Below are 19,908 nucleotides of genomic sequence, written 5' to 3' on the forward strand. Positions count from 1 at the left end.
CGGAGAGAAAGAGCGAGAAGAGGAAGTGCTGTTTATTTCAGCTTTTAAACTGTTTCTTTCTGCAGGTCACTGTCAGGTAAAGAGTTTACTAAGTGAACAGGCCTTGAGAAAACAGCTTTAAAGCATTACGGTTTCGTCATGTTCAATTAGCCGCAAGCAAGTGCTGAGTGCAGTGTGAGTTCAGAATGAAATACACACTACTCATTATGCAGTATGCACTGTTGGGAGCAGATTTAGAGAAATTTAGCATTACATCACTTGCTCATCAGTGCATACACTTCAGTGAATGGGTGCCGTCAGAATGAGTCCAAACAGCTGATAAAAACATGCACAACAATCCAGAACATGCATTCGAGTTATCTGGTCCTTAATAATAATAAACGTTATAAAGAAACATTATTTATACAGCTTTTTTGGCCTGCAAAAACATATTTAGTCCCGAAAATAGATTGTTATGATGGGTCACAGACAGTAGAGAAAAAATAAATGTTAAATGCAACTAATAAAATAAAATGAACTGTAAAATTATGCATACTTTATATGTGTGTGTGTGTATTAATATGTATATAAATTTAAACTTAAAGGGAGGCCATGAAAACTTCCCATACATTTTGTTGTTGACATCAAAGGCAACGCGTCCAGTCAAACTGATATTTTAGAGAGCATTCATCTAAACAAGGCATAAATGGACAATTTGCATGAATATAAAAGTACACATGCTAAAAGAAAATATGACCCAGAATATATTAAATAAATACAAGTTCACTTGCAACAAAGAAGTTGCTGTAAATTATAGTTGGCTATAAGAGCATGAACCCTTTTTTAAAGGTTTAACTCTATAAACCACCTTAGCCAATGTTTATCCATTTAGAAAATTGAATTTTATTATGCAGTTCATGGCCAAATTAAATACATTTCAATGTCTGGTTGTAAAGACATTGCGTTTCAGAAACAGTTTCTTTGGCCGCCACTTCAAGTGCAATGTCAAATTTGAGATACTGAACCAGTTGAGAACCAATGATATAAAGATCCTTCATTTTTATAACAAAGTCTTGTACTTCATAGAAAATAAAAAGGGTTCTGCTGTCCATACAGGCAAAATAACCCAAAATGTAGAGATGCTCAGCGCTATCTACAGAACATTATAGTCCAAGCAGATGATGCATCACGACACACACACACACACACACAGAGAGAGAGAGAGAGAGAGAGATTTAAGATTCAGTGAAAAGGCTACGCGTTACGCACGCGTCGCGCTCACGGACGGCAGAGTTCGTTCGGATGCGTTTGTAATATCCGGGTTGGAAGGAGGGAGTGTCTCAGATTCCCAACAGAAACACGCTGGAAAGAGCAGCGAGAGAGACGCGCTCCGGGGGAATATGGCATCGGGCAGAGGGAAGCGGAAGCGCAGCGCGGTGGAAACGGGTTCCAGCTCTCCGGTCATGATTTAGATCTGGATCCGGACCGCGATGGAAAAGCCGCTGTGTTCGTCGCAGCCCGCGGCCTCGCTCGGGTTCGGCGCGTCTCCGGTGGGGAACATCGCGCCGCTGCAGCGCGGACGCACGCGCAGGATAGAAGGAGTGCTGAGCAAATACACCAACCTCATCCAGGGCTGGCAGAACAGGTAACACAACCAAACACAACCGAACACGACCGAGAGCGTGATGAAGTTTACATTGACCGAGCTCAACTCGTGGCCGCTGTCCGAGGTTATGACATATTACCACAATAAGTTACGTGTGACATTAACTGCATTTTAGACCTAAATATGATTTATTTAAGATTTTTTTTGTTTGTCATTTGCCTTTTTTAGTTAAATTTAGGTTAGTTATTCAGTTATGATAGTTCATTAGATACTATATTAGTTCATTAGTTCATTATATAGGCTATAACATATAAGATACTTCTGTAGGCTACTTATATGACCCTCGACCTTGAATAAATAAGCTTTCCATTGATGTATGGTTTGTTATGATAGGACAATATTTGGCAGAGAGACAGCTATTTGAAAATCTGGAATCTCAGGGTGCAAAAAAAAAAAAATCAAAATATTGAGAAAATCACACAAATTTTTAGCAATGCATATTACTAATCAGAAATTACGTATATTTACGGTAGGAAATTTATGCTATCCATGGAGCATGATATTTCCTAATGATATTTGGCATAAAAGAAAAATTGACAATATATAAACTAATAATTAGATAGCTTGGAAAAACAGTTAGAAAATTTTTTAGATTAATTATAGTCAGAAATAAGATAAGGTATGCACGATTTCACACAATTTCTGGCTTTTGAACTCATGTATTGCTCTTATTTTGTGGTTGTGATTCTCATATCTGCTGTGTATTCTGGCATAATGTGACTAAATTTCCTAATTTCCTTCATTACTAAAGTGTTGCATCATCATAAAACTTCCTCATAGTCCCCCATATTGATGCCACATGTTTGTTTTTGTGTTTTTAGTGTTAAAGCGAAACATTCGAATGTTAAAAATGTGTTTTTGTATTTGTTGAGTTAAAGCTGAAGTCATCCTGATATGTTAGTCATTGAACAAACACTTGAGGTTGGTTCAGACTTGTTGCTCGTTTCACAAGAGATTCTGAGATGAACTGATATTCAGGAATAATTACACAAGCGATCAGGAACCAGTTTAATAAATAAATGCACACACATGTTATCTAGTTGAGAATCTGATCTTTGTACTTTAAACACAGTCCATCTGTAAGTTGTAAAACAGCGCAGGCGGAAATAAGTTTCTTCACACACAAGCTCTATTTCAGGCTGCGTTTCGTGAAGAGGATTGTGCAAATGTGCGTGTTTTAGGACGTTCTGACCTGTGTGTGTCTGTGGGACGAGCTTTGATATTCAGATCAGATTCTCTGCTGATGGTGACATCCAGACTCAGTAGAGTTCATCTGCAGAGACTGGACCGTCTGTTATGAGACTGAGATTATGAGCTAGAATCTAGAGGAAAATTATATTGCTCAGACGTTACTCTTTTAAAGATCAGGACCTCAGTTACGAAAAATGTAAACATCATATTTAGGGCCCTATAAAATCCATTTTATTTTCTTCCCAAATTCCGTCTTTTCCATGTAAATTTTTCTAGATTCTGTTTTAATGGTTTGATGATATATAAAAAAAATCTTTTAAAATGTAATGAAATGAAAATATAGTGATTTAATTTACAATAAAACATTGCGTTTTATTTCTTTCTTTATTTTTTACAATGGTAGCAATGCACAACAGAACTTGGATGTTAAAATATCTGCATTATTATATTCCTTTATAAATCATAATTAACAATTATATAAATAATTAACAATAAGAATTGTTATTTGGTAGCACTTTATTTTACAGTCCTGTTCCACATGTACATACTATCTACTTGTTATAATTATTACAATAACTGAGTAATAACTAGGTACTAACCCTGAAACTATACCCCTAAACCAAACCCTAACCCCATGTAGGTGAGTACATTGTAAGTACATGTACTGTGCAACCTGTTGTATTTATTATTATACAAATATTATTATCAATACTAATAATCTAAAATAATAATGCTGTTGTTATTATTATTGATTACTTTGAGAAGTACATTTGAATGTACAATAGTAATATAATTCCATCATAACTTCGGGTTAATTGAACTTTGACTTCTATTTTGGCGGGAAAAAAACAAAAAATGAAAATAGTGAAAATGTTTAACTAAATTAATTTAACTAGAGGTGAAGTTTATGTGGTCTCCCGTCGTAATATAGACACACAGAACAAGCTGATTACATATTTAAATAGCAGTCAGTTTGCAGTTTAATAAGTAGTGACTCTAATTCATATCATGATTTGAAATTGATGTATGCTACAGCCATCCTTTTGATTTATTATGCCAAAAGATTTGATTCATTATGCCAAATTCAGTGACATTCTGCTCTTCGTTTAAGCTCCTTCTGTCTAGGAGAACTAATTGAGATATTAAAGAGATCTCATTTGTGATTTTTCTGTCCTGTATGCAGAGTTATTCATTCCATGGCTCAGGAGGAGATGAGAACATATGTTGACATTTGGATGGTGACAATGTAATGTTTCTGAGTTCAGTCACACACACACACACACACGCTCAGCGCTTGTTTCTCCGTGTTCAGCAGGACTGTCAGTCTCTGAGCTGGTGGACGTGACTCAAGCAGCTTTTCTTGTTGTTGTTGTCAGGAGAGTGAAAGTAAATATAGTATGAATATATCAGATGTGTGTTATTCATCCATTGTGTTTTTCTGTCCTTGATCTCAGTGGTTGTTTATAACATTTAATTCAGTTGTATGTTTCAGATCATAAATACCCTGTCTAGAGTTACTTAAACACCTCTTACATGCAATATTATTTTAGTATCGTTGAGATAATATCATATTTTTTATTTTTTAAATTTTTAAGTTTTTATTTTTATACTTCCCATTTTTAGTGAAAATGTTGTTTTTTTTGTCATTTTTAGTACTTTTTAAAAACACGTCTATAATTTGTATTAATGTTTATTTCAGTTTTAGATTTACTTTTTTAGAACATCAGGTTAAATCAAATTTAAATTTAAATCTTGAAAACAAACTGGAATAAAAAAGAAGCTATTTAATAAAATTATTTATTCAAAATAATGACTATGTTTTAATGTTAACTATAATAACCCTCACATTTATATATATATATAATTCATAAAATAATTAAATAAAGAAAAGCTCATTTTTTTAGGACTGTTAAGATGCATTGTGGAATTATTTATTACTTTATTTTTTTTCTCAATATTTACTATAATAATATAATATTATATATAATTTATATATTATTTAATAAATAACCATAATTAAATTATGTACATGTGTTATGTACTAGCTATTACTATTATGTATACATAACTAGTAGTTTATTACTTTTGCATCACAGTAATGATAATTTGGCATTTAAATCTGCTTAACTGTCTTGAAAATAATGTGATAATATAAGTCCAACAATCACAATGGTCCTAAAAACATTGTTAATTCTATCTTTCTTTCTTTCAGTTGTTGAAATATGCCCTACACGTGTTCTCGAGGCGTTTTCAAGGCTGCTGTTGTTGGTTTGCTGAGATGCAAACATACATTTTTTAGGGAATGATTAATCGAAAGAGCAGGCTAATTACCGATGAGAGAGATCACTGTCTAAAATATCAATAATATAACACCTCATTTATCAGTTATGATACGCCATAAACTTTTCCAGCTCACACACTTACAAAAGCCATTTCTGCTCTATGGAAATTAGATTAAATATTTAATTTGAGGTGAATGAAAATGAGGCTGTAGAAGCTGTTCATTATGTTGTCAGTCAGTACTACAGTATACAGTATATTTTTTATTTTGTAACTCTTTTACCAGGTTTAATAGGTGGACTGGAAAAACCAGGCTGAAGAATAGAAATGTAACTCCACTCTGGGATTATGACCTTTCTCAGATTGCTAGGACACATCTTTGTGTGACTGAATTCTTCTCAGTGAACAGATGTTTGAAGCATGGAAAATGTGAAGTTCAAGGGTCAGGGAAAAGCAGAAACTGAAGTGTACCTGTGGTTTTATTTCTGTGTTATTTGTGCTGATTGAGGAACGGTGAAACTCACAGGTGTTACTGTGCCGTGGGCGACAATTCTTGACGTGTTTGTGTCGCTGCGTTTTCTTTTGCAGTACTGACTCACTTCACTGTTTTCCATCAAAGTGTTTCCTGCAGAATTCAAAACAACAGAAGTTTTTTTTTTTTTACATTCTATTTTTAAATTGAAAATATCACATATCACAACAGAGCTCTTTAGTGAGAGTGTCTCTTTAACTACTAAACATTCAGTAGACGAGTCAGTAAATGTTAATCCAGTTACTGCTCTAATGCTTTCCACAATTTCATTAGACTGATTTAAACCCATAAATCATTAGTTTGTGAATCTTTCTCTTAACAAGATTCATTTGTTTTGCACGCACATAACACAAATTTGTGTTGTCATTGCTTTATTATACACCAGCACTAAATAATGTGTCAGGAAACATCTTTAAGCAAAACTTACACACTATTCAAAAGTTTATGGCAAAATGCAACTTTTATTATTATTATTATTGTTTTGAAATAAATTAATATTTTTATTCAGCAAGAATGCATTAAATTGATTAAAAGTGATATTGTAATATACATTTTTTAATATTTTTAATATAATTTACATGAACATTATATTGAATGCAATGTAGATTTCTATTTAAAATAAATGCTGTTCTTTTTAACTTTGTATTCATTGAAGAATCGTGAACAAATGTATCACTTGTTTCCACAAAAGTATGAAGCAGCACAACTGTTTTCAACATTGATAATAATAATAAAAAATGTTTCTTGAGCAGCAAATCAGCATATTAAAATGATTTCTGAAGGATCATGTGACACTGAAGACTTGAGTAATGATGCTGAAAATTCAGATTTCATCACCGGAATAAATTACATTTTACAATATACAGACACAGAGAACAGCTATTTTAAAATTTAATAATATTTCACAATATTAGTTTTATTTTATTTCAAGTAACGAAAATGTTTTTTTTTTTTATGGTTACAGGTCACAATTCACCCCAAAATCAAAATAAAGAAATTATAATTTACATAAAGCAAAGCACATTTTATAGGATCATTAAGACGCATTGTGGCATTATTTGACTTAACTTACTGTTTTTAATGTATTTTGATCAAATAAATACAGCCTTGGTGCGCAAACAAAACTATTTAAAAAAAAAAAACAATACAAAATCTTACCAGTAGATTGATGGCTTTAATAAATCTTTCACCTTTTAGACTAATTTTGTTAATATTTGTCAATGTGAGTGTCTCTTCATTCTCTCTTTCCTGTATTTGACAGTCTGGTGTGATGGTCGAGGACGCCTGCAACACGTGGCATAGAACGCACTGCTGCTTTCCTGCTCTTAATGATACATTTTGATGCGAGAAATCTGGAAATGAAGATTATGCAAAAATGACACAGAGCTGTGATATTATACAGGAAGTCAGTGACACAGAGTCAGATCAAAGCGTTTTTAACAGACACAGACAGAGTCAGATGGGGAGGTTGGGTTAGCATCCTGACCTCTGACCTCCTCCATCATCGGCACATGTCTCTGCGGTTTCCTCGATATATCCAATATATATATATTAATTACAGTGGGGGAAAAAATTATTTGATCCCCTGCTGACAAAGAAATGATCAGTCTATCATTTTAATGCTAGGTTTATTTGAACAGTGAGAGACAGAATGACAACAAAAAAATCCAGAAAAATGCATTTTAAAAAAGTTATAAATTGATTTGCATTTTAATGAGTCAAATAAGTATTCAATCCCCTATCAATCAGCAAGATTTCTGGCTCCCAGGTGTCTTTTATACAGGTAAGGAGCTGAGATTAGGAGCAGTCTCTTAAAGGGAGTGCTCCTAATCAGTTTGTTATCTGTATAAAAGACACCTGTCTACAGAAGCAATCAATCAATCAGATTCCAAACTCTCCACCATGGCCAACACCAAAGAGCTGTCCAAGGATGTCAGGGACAAGTTTGTAGACCTACACAAGGCTGGAATGGGCTACAAGACCATCACCAAGCAGCTTGGTGAGAAGGTGACAACAGTTGGTGCGATTATTCACAAATGGAAGAAACACAAAATAATTGTCAATCTCCCTCGGTCTGGGGCTCCATGCAAGATCTCACCTCGTGGAGTTTCAGTGATCAAGAGAACGGTGAGGAATCAGCACAGAACTACACGGGAGGATCTTGTCAATGATCTCAAGGCAACTGGGACCTAGTCACCAAGAAAACAATTGGTAATAGATTACACCGTGAAGGACTGAAATCCTGCAGGGTCCCCTGCTCAAGAAAGCACATGTACAGCCCGTCTGAAGCTTGCCAATGATTCAGAGGAGAACTGCGTGAAAGTGTTGTGGTCAGATGAAACCAAAATCCAGCTCTTTGGCATCAACTCAACTCGCCGTGTTTGGAGGAGGAGGAATGCTGCCTATGACCCCAAGAACACCATCCCCACCGTCAAACATGGAGGTGGAAACATTATGCTTTGGGGGTGTTTTTCTGCTAAGGGGACAGGACAACTGCGCCACATCAAAGGGACGATGGACGGGGCCATGTACCGTCAGGGCCAGGGCATTGAAAATGGGTCATGGATGGGTATTCAAGCATGACAGTGACCTAAAACACATGGCCAAAGCAACAAAGGAGTGGCTCAAGAAGAAGCACATTAAGGTCCTGGAGTGGCCTAGAGCCAGTCTCCAGACCTTAATCCCATAGAAAACCTGTGGAAGGAGCTGAAGGTTCGAACTGCTAAACATCAGCCTCAAAACCTTAATGACTTGGAGAGGATCTGCAAAGAGGAGTGGGACAAAATCCCTCCTGAGATGTGTGCAAACCTGGTGGCCAACTACACTGTAAAACCCAACAAGTTAGGGTAACTCAAAAGTTTGAGGAAACTGATTGCCTTAAAACATTTAAGTTTCTTAAAACTAATAGTGATGAGTACTCTGAACTTATTTCAGTTGAGTTCACTAAAATAAGATATACATTGCAGTTAAGTAATTAAGTGACTAATTAAGTGCTGATTGAGCATTAGTGATGAACACCTGCTGTTAACAAACAGAATCACTGACAGGAAGAGAAACTCAAGAACAACAACTGACTTTAGACACATGCTTAGATGAAATCAACTGAAATAAAATACATTAAATCTCAAAATATGATTAAACAACCCCACAAACAGCATCACCAGCTCCACTTATTAATAACCAGACTGACTTTATTTCTGCCAGACATCTACAGAAGATCTTATTGAGAATTAACTAAGGTTTAGATGTTGATTTATTTTCATTTGAAGTAACCGTGTTAGAGATCAGTGTCTGCTTTAGTTGGGCTCTTGAGCCTTGACTTCTGTGTTAGTAGTTTTTTTCCTCCTCTTTTTCTCTGGTTGTTGTAACCATGTGTTTTTCGAACATATTTGTTACAACTCAAAAGCCCAGAGGAAATGATCAGTAGTTGGTTGTTATGTATCTAATCTCTGGTCAAATGAATGTGTTGATTCTAGTGAAAGCGATTCTAAAAGCCACTGGTTCTGTGACAGTCAGTTAATATAAAGGATTTTCTAAACAGTTTGTCCACAAAAAAATTTAATTTACGGAAGCAATTAGACTCACACAGACATCAAGAATCAGCTTACGAACCTCAACAATGGTGACCATTAAAAAAAATAATAATAATTTTGCTGCATGATTTTTTATTTTTTTATTTTTTTTTTAATGGTCACCATTGTTGAGGTTCACAAGCTGATTGTTGATGTCTGCGTGAGTCTCGTTACTGCCATAGATGAAAACTTTTTGTGGACAAAGTGTTTGGAAAGTCCTTTATATTAACTGACTGTGACAGAACCAGTGGCTTTTAGAATCGCTTTCACTAGAATCAATATGTTCATTCAATCAGAGATTAGACACACAATGAGTCTATGTTCAATCTCTATGAGATCAGCTCACTAATAGATAATTGTCATTATAAACATATAACAACCAACTACTGATCATTTCCTCTGGGCTTTTGAGTTATAACAAATATGTTCGAAGAACACATGATTACAACAACCAGAGAAAAAGAGAAAACAAAACAACCAACACAGAAGTCAAGGGTCAAGAGCCCAACTAAAGCAGACACTGATCTCTAACATGGTTACTTCAAATGAAAATAAATCAACATCTAAACCTTAGTTAATTCTCAGTAAGATCTTCTGTAGATGTCTGACAGAAATAAAGTCAGTCTGGTTATTAATAAGTGGAGCTGGTGATGCTGTTTGTGGGGTTGTTTAATCAGATCTTGAGATTTAATGTATTTTATTTCAGTTGATTTCATCTAAGGTTATGGCTGAAGTCAGCTGTTGTTCTTGAGTTTCTCTTTCTGTCAGTGATTCTGTTTGTTAACAGCAGGTGTTCATCACTAATGCTCAATCAGCACTTAATTAATCACTTAATTACTTAACTGCAATGTATATCTTATTTTAGTGAACTCAACTGAAATAAGTTCAGTGCACTCATAATTGTTAGATTTAAAAACTTAAATGTTTTAAGGCAATAAGTTTCATCAAATGGTTTGAGTTATCCTAACTTGGGTTTTTAAAGCAATCGGTTTATTCAAACGGTTTGAGTTACCGTGACTTGTTGGGCATATATCTTATTTAGTGAACTCAGCTGAAATAAGTTCAGAGTACTCATAACTATTAGTTTTAAAAAACTTAAATGTTTTAAGACAATAAGTTTCATCAAACTGTTTGAGTTACCCTAACTTGTCAGGTTTTTAAGGCAATCGGTTTACTCAATCAGTTTGAGTTACCCTAACTGTTGGGTTTTACAGTGTACAAGAAACGTCTGACCTCTGTGATTACCAACAAGGGTTCTGCCACCGAGTACTAAGTCATGTTTTGTGAAAGGGTCAAATACTTATTTCAGTCATTAAAATGCTAATCAATTTATAACTTTTTAAAAATGCGTTTTTCTGGATTTTTTGTTAAAATAAATCTACCATTAAATTATAGACTGATCATTGCTTTGTCAGTGGGAAAACGGTTTGTGGTGTCGTACTGGACTTGAAAGCGTCTCTCTGGAAGAACAACATCTATAAAAGTGAATGATTTACAGATATGAAGTTATTCCAGTGCTGCGAGTGTCTGTGTAACTAGGCCACACATCTGATTACTGAATAATGCTCATATGACGAATGAAGCACGTTTTTACCGTGTTTGTTTGCTTCAGTGATGGTAAATCAACGTCCTCCTCTATTTCAGGATCAGAGCTGCTCTTTTATGTCTCTGTGAACATGATTACATGGTCTTGAAAGGGTCTGATTTGGGGTCAGAGCACATTTTGAAATGTTTGGTGCCTGAAGGCTTCGTCTATGAGATAAAGAGCAGCAAGGATAGAAACCTCAGAGAGAATGGACTCAAATGTTCACTCTAATTTCATCATCTATATTATGAAGTGTAACTTTTCTTTGCCTCCGTTTTAAAAGGCCTACTATACAGCTGCATGTTCAAATGTAATTTATACTTCAAAAACTAAAAGGTGCCACGTGGACCAGTAGAACACTTCTGAAAGTATTTTCTCCACTCATTTTCTCAATAAAGAATACTTAAGCACAAACCAAACCAAACAGCCTTGAGATCAATCACATTACAAACATTAACTAGAGGGAAGAAAACATTTACTTGTTTCAAATAAAGCATTTCAAATGACATTACTGAATCAATGTAACATATATATTTTAATATGGAATAATGGAAATCACTAAAAAGCAAATAATTTATAAAGGTTGTTTATATGAAATTTTCTGTGTGGCGAAAATGAATGGGGTTTTTACTTGTGCCTGATCAGATCATATCTGCTTACTTGTGTGCCAAAATAAGGAAGTTTGGCATGATTTTAATTCAACACAGGCTATAAAATCATCTAAAAATGTAGCAACTTGCAACAAAAATACTGTACATTTCTGAGCTGGATATACAGCAAATGCATGTACAGTATATGATGCATTACAGTGCAGGTTTTTTTGAGCTGTGATTATGTTGCAAAGTGCAGTTTGTTTTGTCTTTTTCCATTATTTCCAAAGCTTTATTGATTGTTTTAAAGCAGTCAGTTCTCCAGATGAGGGTGAGAGGATGCTGCTTTAGAAAGCACTGGCCTACTGTGTGTAGACAGCGAGCAGCACACTGGGGTTTGGTGAATACACTAGAAACACATTCATAATGCATGTGGAAAAATGAGCCTGTCACTAAGATCCATGTGCTTCACTTTTACTAAACATGTCAAAACAAATGTCAAACGTGTGTGTGTGTGTGTGTGTGTGTGTGTGTTTGTGTGGTTATTGAAGTTTTTTCCTGGTCAATGCTGCTGTTGCTGTGATCAGAGAGAGTCATCGATCCGCTTCAGAGAGAAACACACAGACACGCACACAACAACATCCTCACTGCAACACACTCTCTCGCACATGCTTGCTTGCTTTCTGTTTTATTTAAGAAAAAAGAAAATTACAAAAATTGTATATGCAATATGTACACAATTACATTAAATATGTGCTAATTGTGCATGCATTCTTAAACAAAAATATTTTAAAAAATTTATTTCATTTATTTATGAATAGCATGTGAGGGACTGACAATTTCTACAATTTCTAATTTTCTTTCTACTTTTTCTTCATTCATTCATTTAATTTATTTTCTTTATTTCCTTTTCTTGCTTTATTTCTTTATTTTATTTTCCAAAAATAAAACTTGTGTCAAAAACCTGTATATTAATATTAAATATATTTTATTTTGTGTGCATTCTAAAACCAAAGATTTTCTTTTTGGAAATATTGCACTTTAATTTTATCTTAATTTTAACCGCATATTTGGGATTGAAGATTGCTAAAAAACAGTTACTAATGTTTACTTTGGGTTGAGAATAATACCCAAATATTATGTTCACATTCATTTTTACATATATTCATTACTCATAATAGTGTGGTTTATTGTATTTTTAGTGGAAGTTTCTATGTCGTACATGGTGAAAAACACCATCATAAAATCACCAGAAAGCAAGGCTAAAACAAATACAAATACAAAATCTAAACAACTTCTGCAGTTACTTTACAGGATGAGAAATGAATCGTTGAAGGAACTGTTTTCCAGGTTTGTTTGTAAGAACAGGCTGGAGCTGTGAATCGGTGCTTTTCTGTGGTTCAGCTGCTGTTATGTGCACTTTCTCATACGGTTTAATCACACAGAGAGCTGAGCTGGGACTTTCACTCTCATTTACATCCTCTAATTGTCTGAGCGGGTGATTGGAGCCGTGGCCTCTGGCCAGAGAGATCGTGGGATTGAATGAGAGTCATCACATATAAACCATCATCTGAGCTCAGCAGTCATATGCAGATCTTCAAGTCAAACTCTCTCTGTCTGATTCTCTTTCATTGTTCTTCTGTTAATCTCGGTCTGTTGATGAAATTATTAATCAATGTGTCCAGACTCTGATTCTGTTCTGCTCTACACTCACATTCATACTTTTGGGTTTTTGGAGATTATATACAGTGCCCTCCAAAAGTATTGGAACAGTGAAGACAAAATTGTTCTGTTGGCTGTGAAGTCAAGACATTTGCAAATATGATGAAAAGATGAATATGAGACAAAACTACAGAATGTCACATTTTATTATTAGCCGTTTCAACACATACATGTTTTACCAAATAAAAAGAACAGCACTTTTAGAGTTCATCCCACTCATTGATGTGAGCATAAGTATTGGGACAGTTGAACATAAGGCAGATATAAAAGATTAAAAGCTATTATTTAGTTGCAGATCCCTTGCGCACAATCACAGCAGTGAGTCTGGGACCCATAGACATCACCAGACTCTTGGTCTCATCCTTTAAAATACTTTTCCCAGCCTTTAATGCAGCCATTTCCAATTGTTGCTTGTTTTGGGGAGTTTCTGCCTTTACTCTCCTCTTCAGCTGGTGAAATTCATGTTCAATCGGATTTAAATCTGGAGATTGACTTGGGCAGTCTAAGACTTTCCATTTCTTTGCCCTTATAAACTCCTTGACTGAACTGGCAGGTGTTTTGGGTCATTGTCCTGATGCAATGTGAAGCACTTCCCAATGAATCTGGTGGCATTTTCTTGAATATCGGTAGGCAAGATGGTTTTGTACCCTTCCAGATTCATTCTGCTACTGTCATCATACATTAAGTCATCAGTAAAGTTGAGAGGCAGCCATGCATGCCCATGCCATGACACCACCTCCACCATGCTTTACAGATGAGGCTGTATGCTTGGGATCATTGCAGTTCCCTTTTCTTCTCCACATTTTTCATCACGGTTCATCTTTGTCTCATCGGTCCATAAACACAGTTCCAAAACTCTTCTGTCTCACCTTTGTGCTTTTTTGCAAACTCTAATCTTGCCTTTCTATTTTTGGTGCTGGTCAGAGGTTTGTATCTTGCCGTGAAGCCTCTGTAATTCTGTGTCAAAGTCTCCTGAGGACAGTAAATTGTCAGAGCATCACCCCAGCTTTCTGGAAGTTGTTGGTGATTTTACAGACACGTCTTTTAGGATTCATTTTCACAGCTTTTATGATTTGTCTGTCATCAACTACTGTTGTTTTCTCAGCCGATCAGGTCGTTGTTGGTTGCTGGTGTTGCTGGTCCTTTCCAAACTCTTGATTTGAGCTCTAATTGACTTCCTCTTTTCTTTTAGCATCCAAATTGCTTGCTTTTCTCTCAAAATCATCGAATGCAAGATTCAGAATGCAGAAGTAATGGATATAACTGATACGACACATTCCCTGATTTTAATATCTGAAGAATTAATGCAACAGGACACAGCTGATCACTGAGAAAGACCTGTGAGGCAACTGTTCCAATACTTATGCTCACATCAGATAGAGGGATGAAACTCTAAAAGCGCTGAACTTCTTAGCTGGTAAAACATCTATGTGTTGAATCACCCAATAATAAAATGTGACATTCTGTAGTTTTGTCTCATATTCATCTTTTAATCATATTTGTAAATGTCTTGACTCCACAGCCAACAGAGCAATTTTGTCTTCACTGTTCCAATACTTTTGGAGGGCACTGTATAATATATACTATTTTACATAAAATACACACAAAATATCAAATCACAAATCACACAAAGAATAGAATAATTATAAATGCACACATACATAATTTGCTAAACATAAAATTGTTTTCTAAACAACTATTCAAAACATTTCAGCAGTCACATGAAACACTTGTTCCTTTTGTAAAAGCTGAAACAGAAATCAAATCTCTCTCTCTCTCTCTCTCTCTCTCTCTCTATACATACATACATGCACACACACACACATATTGCAGATTACTCAAATTAGTGGAAGAAGCAAAGAAGCAAAATAAACAAATAAACATAAATATATATTATATTTTCAAAAATATATTTATTTGATATGTTATGTATTTTAATTCTTTGGGATAATTATTTTTATTGTTTTTGCATAGAAAGGGTTATACACAATTGTATACAATTACTTCTTCAAAATATACAGAACAAACTGACCCTCTGAACCCCCCCCCCCCTTTTTTTTTTAAAAGGCCTGCAAAAAAACTTGGGAGAGAAAAAAAAAAATTACAATAAATAATAATAACTAAATCCAATAATAAATCCAATATGTATAGATTTATGTTTGCATTTATGTTTAGATTTATGTATATATGTTTTGATTTATTTATGCTTAGATTGACTTATCTGTTTAGATTTGTTTTTATGTTTAGAATTATTTGTTAAGGTTTATTTATGTTTAGATTTAATTATGTTTACATGTATTTATTAATGCTTGGATTTAGTCTTTTGTTTGTATATTTATTTGTTTATATTTGTTTCTTTTGTATCTTATTGTTTTCAGTGTATTGTAAGTAAGTCTGGCATTCACAAGGTTTTTTTTTTTTTTTTTAAAGGAAGCTTTCCACACCACAGGACTGTCAGCTTTGCATGTTCTGTCAAAGTATTTCTGTATTTAGTATTTAGAAATAAAATCATTTAATGTTTGACAAACGTTGCAGTGCAATGCAACACACAGAGTCTTTCTCACTTCACTCCAGTGGTGATGCATGACTGTATGAATGTATGGTGATGGATGTTGATCTGTGTGTGTGCAGGTATTTCGTGTTGGACCCTGATGTGGGTCAGCTGCAGTATTTCGTGAGTGAGCAGGGGCGGAGTCAGAAACCCCGCGGATCCCTGCCTCTGATTGGTGCGTCTGTGACAGCGAGCGACGAGGCGCCTCACATGTTCATCGTCAGCTCGGCCAATGGGGAGCTCTTCAAACTTAGAGGTATTTTACACTCGCGCTCGTGACTCTCAGGTCAGTGGGTTCGGGCGACGATGAGCTAAAGGTTACTCGTTTCACGCAGCAGTATTGGGCTGTTACCACGGCAACCAGCGGCCTCTCTTTACAAAATTAATGTTTCGTGCAGAAGTTTGTACAATTATTCAGTATTTTCTCTCTGTAGTGCTGGAGGCTTTTGTATTGAGAGTCTCGCTGACATTCAGTCTGTTTCTCAGCCTGTCCAGCCATATGGAGAAAAACTGTGAACTAAACAGATGATTCACTTCCATTTGGATGTCAGTTCCATACACTACCATTACCAAAGGTTTGATTTTTTCCCCCAAGAAATTAATATTTTTATTCATCAAGGATGCAATAAATTAATAAAAAGTGACAGATATTTATAATACTGGAAAAGATTTCTATTTCCAATTCATACTGTTCTTTTGAACTTTCTATGCTACAAAGAATCCAAAAAAATCATGGTTTATCATGGTTTCTGCAAAAATATTCAGCAGCACAACTGTTTTCAACATTGATAATAATGAGAAATGTTTCTTGAGCAGCAAATCAGTATATTAGAATGATTTCTGAAGGATCATGTGACACTGAAGACTGGAGTAATGATGCTGAAAATCCAGCCGAATAAATTCCATATATTTCCAATGTTCTGTCGGTGTCATCAGGTTTATTGCTGAGAATGACTCTGTTTATTAGCATATCTGTTAATTGCAGTCAGTCCATCTCCTGCTCGTTACAGAAGCATCTTCATCACCTAATTAAAGTGGGAGCTTGTTTAAATTGCTAATGCTGAGTGGATCTGAGTGAAGCTTATTCGTGATGAAGCATTCTTAACAACCCAGGATGCATTCGTTCATAAGATTGAGCATTAAATGGATTCTGATGAAGACTGTAGTGCTGCATGTTCTGATGAGAGACAACATCTATTTCTATGAGCAACAATAACTGAGAAACAGTGAGAGGAAGAACATCTGCCACATTGACTCTCAGAGGATCTGCTCGCTGCTGCCATCTCAAGGGTATTTACTGTGCGGTTTAGTAGCTGGATTCTACTAGCTGGTCCAAGGTGGTCCTCAGTTGTGAGGATTTGGCTAAGGTATGAAACCAAGGGTCTTGATGATGAAAATCAGGTCATGTCATCTTAAATTCAACATGAAATCAAAGCTTGCCAGCTTAAAAAATATTTATTTATTTATTATATTTAACATTTTTATTTTAGATTTATTTATTTAGTATAATTTTATTTATTTATATGTATTTACTTAGATTTATTTTATATTGATTTGTTTATTATTAGTGTGTTTTTATTTTATATTGATGCATTTCATATGCATTTATTTATTACATATTAATATTAGTAATTTATTACATATTTAATGTATTTATTTATTTACCTAAATTGAGGTCCCCACGGGTAAACAAGCTAATAAATCACACAGAATTAAGTTTTTTGAAAATCTAAAAATGCAGAAAGTTTCCTGTAAGGGGTAGGTTTAGGTGTAGGGCAATAGAATATACGGTCAGTACAGTAGAACAAGCATTACGCCTATGGAGAATCCCCACAAGGATAGCAAACCAGACGTGTGTGTGTGTGTGTGTGTGTGTGTGTGTGTGTGTGTTATGTTTTGTTAATGTTTGGGCGGCTGCTGCTCTGTTTCCCATTAATCGTCTGCTTCTGGTTTATTCAGGCTCTGATGCTGATGCCCTGCTGAAGCTCAGTGAAGTTTGCTGATTTCAGCTCACTTGATTTCTGCTTCACTGGTGCTTGTTTTGTCTCTAGGAATAGTCTGACTTCCTGTTGAATGTGGAAGTGATGCGGAGTCACTCGTCTGACCCTCAGCAGTCATTGTGATCAGTGTGTTATTTTAGTATCAGTGAGATACTATTATACTGTAGTTTTCATTTAGAGTTTGAAATAGTATTACTTTTATGTTTACATTTTAGTTACTTCTTTGTTTAGTTAGTTATCTGCTTAGTGACAATTTTGGTGTTTTACTTCAGTCCCTATCTAACATGATATAATAGAATGCATCTTTTAAGTTGTTTCCATGGTGACTATAATGCATTAATACTTTGCATATTTACTCTCCCTCTCTCTCTCTCTATCTCTCATGTTTCCTCCCATAATTCCTCTGTCCCAGCGGTGGACGCTACAGAACAGCAGCTGTGGATGACGCAGCTACAGGCGTGTACCAGACGCCACTCCGACAGCAGTGCCAAGGTCTGTGCGAACACACACACACACACACACACACATACATTGGGGAGTATGTTTGAGGAGAGCAGGGAAAGTGTTTTAGGAGATTCCGTTTTTTGCATTTGAGAGATTTTGGGTAGCGTGTGTAAAGTTTTGCATACTGTATACTTGTGAGGGTCAAATATCCTCACTAATACAGTGAAATATCATGATGAGTGACTCCTGAAGACATTCAATGTGCCGTCACTAATTGAAAAGACTCATGAATGGTCCATTTGCTGCCTTTTATGCAAATTTAATTATGTGCACGGTTTTCTGTGAGGGTCTTTAAGGTCAGGAGATAGAAAAGATCACTAATCTGATAGAAAAACAATTAAAGTCTATGAGATAAGCTCACTAATATAGTTTCTAAGGCAGTGGATCAGCCATTTTGGCTCCGAGGCCTCTCACTGTGCACAACAATATTCAAAGCCCTGAAACTTATTTGAATCTATGGGAAGTCCTGCAATAGTTTCTAAAAATAAAAAAAAAATAAAAAACATCATTAAAAAATTATAATAAAACAATTACATTTGAGGATTCCAAAAATATTCTTAAGGGCTATTATTAATATTTATAACCATGTCTTACTTAAAACATTTTCATTATTTGAAATAAAATAAACCTTAGATAATCCTAAAATAATTCAGTTTCTGATAAAAAAAAAATATTTGCATAACTGGTAAAATGTGTATTCATTATAAAAATGCCCATATAGTTTTAAGGTTGTAATAATTTCAATGACTTTTCCAGGTCTAGAAATCACGCTTATAAAATTGAAATCCAGGTATTTCAAGACCGTGAAAGAAACACGTTCTTCAAAGAAACAGTTAAAAATAAAAAAAGAACAAATATAAAAAAAATAAGATAGATCTTGATAGTTGTTTTAGCATTTGTCATATTTGAAATCATTTTAAGTCATCTTGAGAGCTCTTTGCTAAGGCGTAATCTGATCTGTTGTTGTTCACAGATGAGGAAACTCAAAGATTGTGACGAGCATCTGTGTGTGGACCGAACTCAGAACACATTGGACGCACAGGTAACACACACACACACTTTCTCTTGTTTAATGTGTGTTTGTTATGTTACGTGTCTCATGTCCTGAAGTGTTTGATAGTTGTGCACATAGTGCCGGTCTGTCTCTGTTAATGCTGTGCTGTAGTAACTGCTCATCAGCGCATGATCACAGAGCTTCATTCAGTGAAGAACAGACACTTGATTCTGCCTGTGAAACACTGACTCTTTCTTTCTCTCTCACTCAGATTCCTCTGTAACTGATATCACACATATTGATCCAGACGGATCTAGAGTCACTGCTGAGGGCATTAGCAGCACACACATACTACTTTTGTTTTTCGGTTCACAAAGTTGTTTCTGAATCTTCAAAAACCACATTCTCCCACCTCAGTCTCAAAATACAAAAATATGAAAAAATACAAATTCCACCAATATTCACATTAGCACTTTTTATATATAAATATATTTAATATATAAACATAACACATTTTTCTTAAATATATACATACATGGGTGTGTATTCATATATACATAATAAATACACACAATACACACACATATATTATGTACACAAAACTTTTATTTTGGATGCGATTAATCGCGATTAATCGCATCCAAAATAAAAGTTTTGTTTATATAATATATCTGTGTGTACTGTGTATATTTATTATGTGTATATAAAGACACACATACAGTATATATTTTGAAAAGATTTA

General features: G+C 34.9%; 1 protein-coding gene across 1 annotated transcript in view; it reads left to right on the forward strand.

Annotated features, from left to right (window-relative positions):
• The first annotated feature begins 1,233 nt into the window (after positions 1 to 1,233).
• LOC131525847 (oxysterol-binding protein-related protein 10) overlaps positions 1,234 to 19,908 on the forward strand; it is a 42,348-nt gene continuing 23,673 nt past the window's right edge. Inside the window, 4 exon segments of the mRNA XM_058753809.1 lie at positions 1,234 to 1,624; positions 15,749 to 15,924; positions 18,081 to 18,160; positions 19,146 to 19,214. Coding sequence (XP_058609792.1) covers positions 1,470 to 1,624; positions 15,749 to 15,924; positions 18,081 to 18,160; positions 19,146 to 19,214 — 480 coding nt within the window. The 5' untranslated portion in view covers positions 1,234 to 1,469.

The sequence above is a fragment of the Onychostoma macrolepis genome, chromosome 19 (genome assembly GCF_012432095.1).
Source record: "Onychostoma macrolepis isolate SWU-2019 chromosome 19, ASM1243209v1, whole genome shotgun sequence".
Lineage (NCBI taxonomy): Eukaryota > Metazoa > Chordata > Actinopteri > Cypriniformes > Cyprinidae > Onychostoma > Onychostoma macrolepis.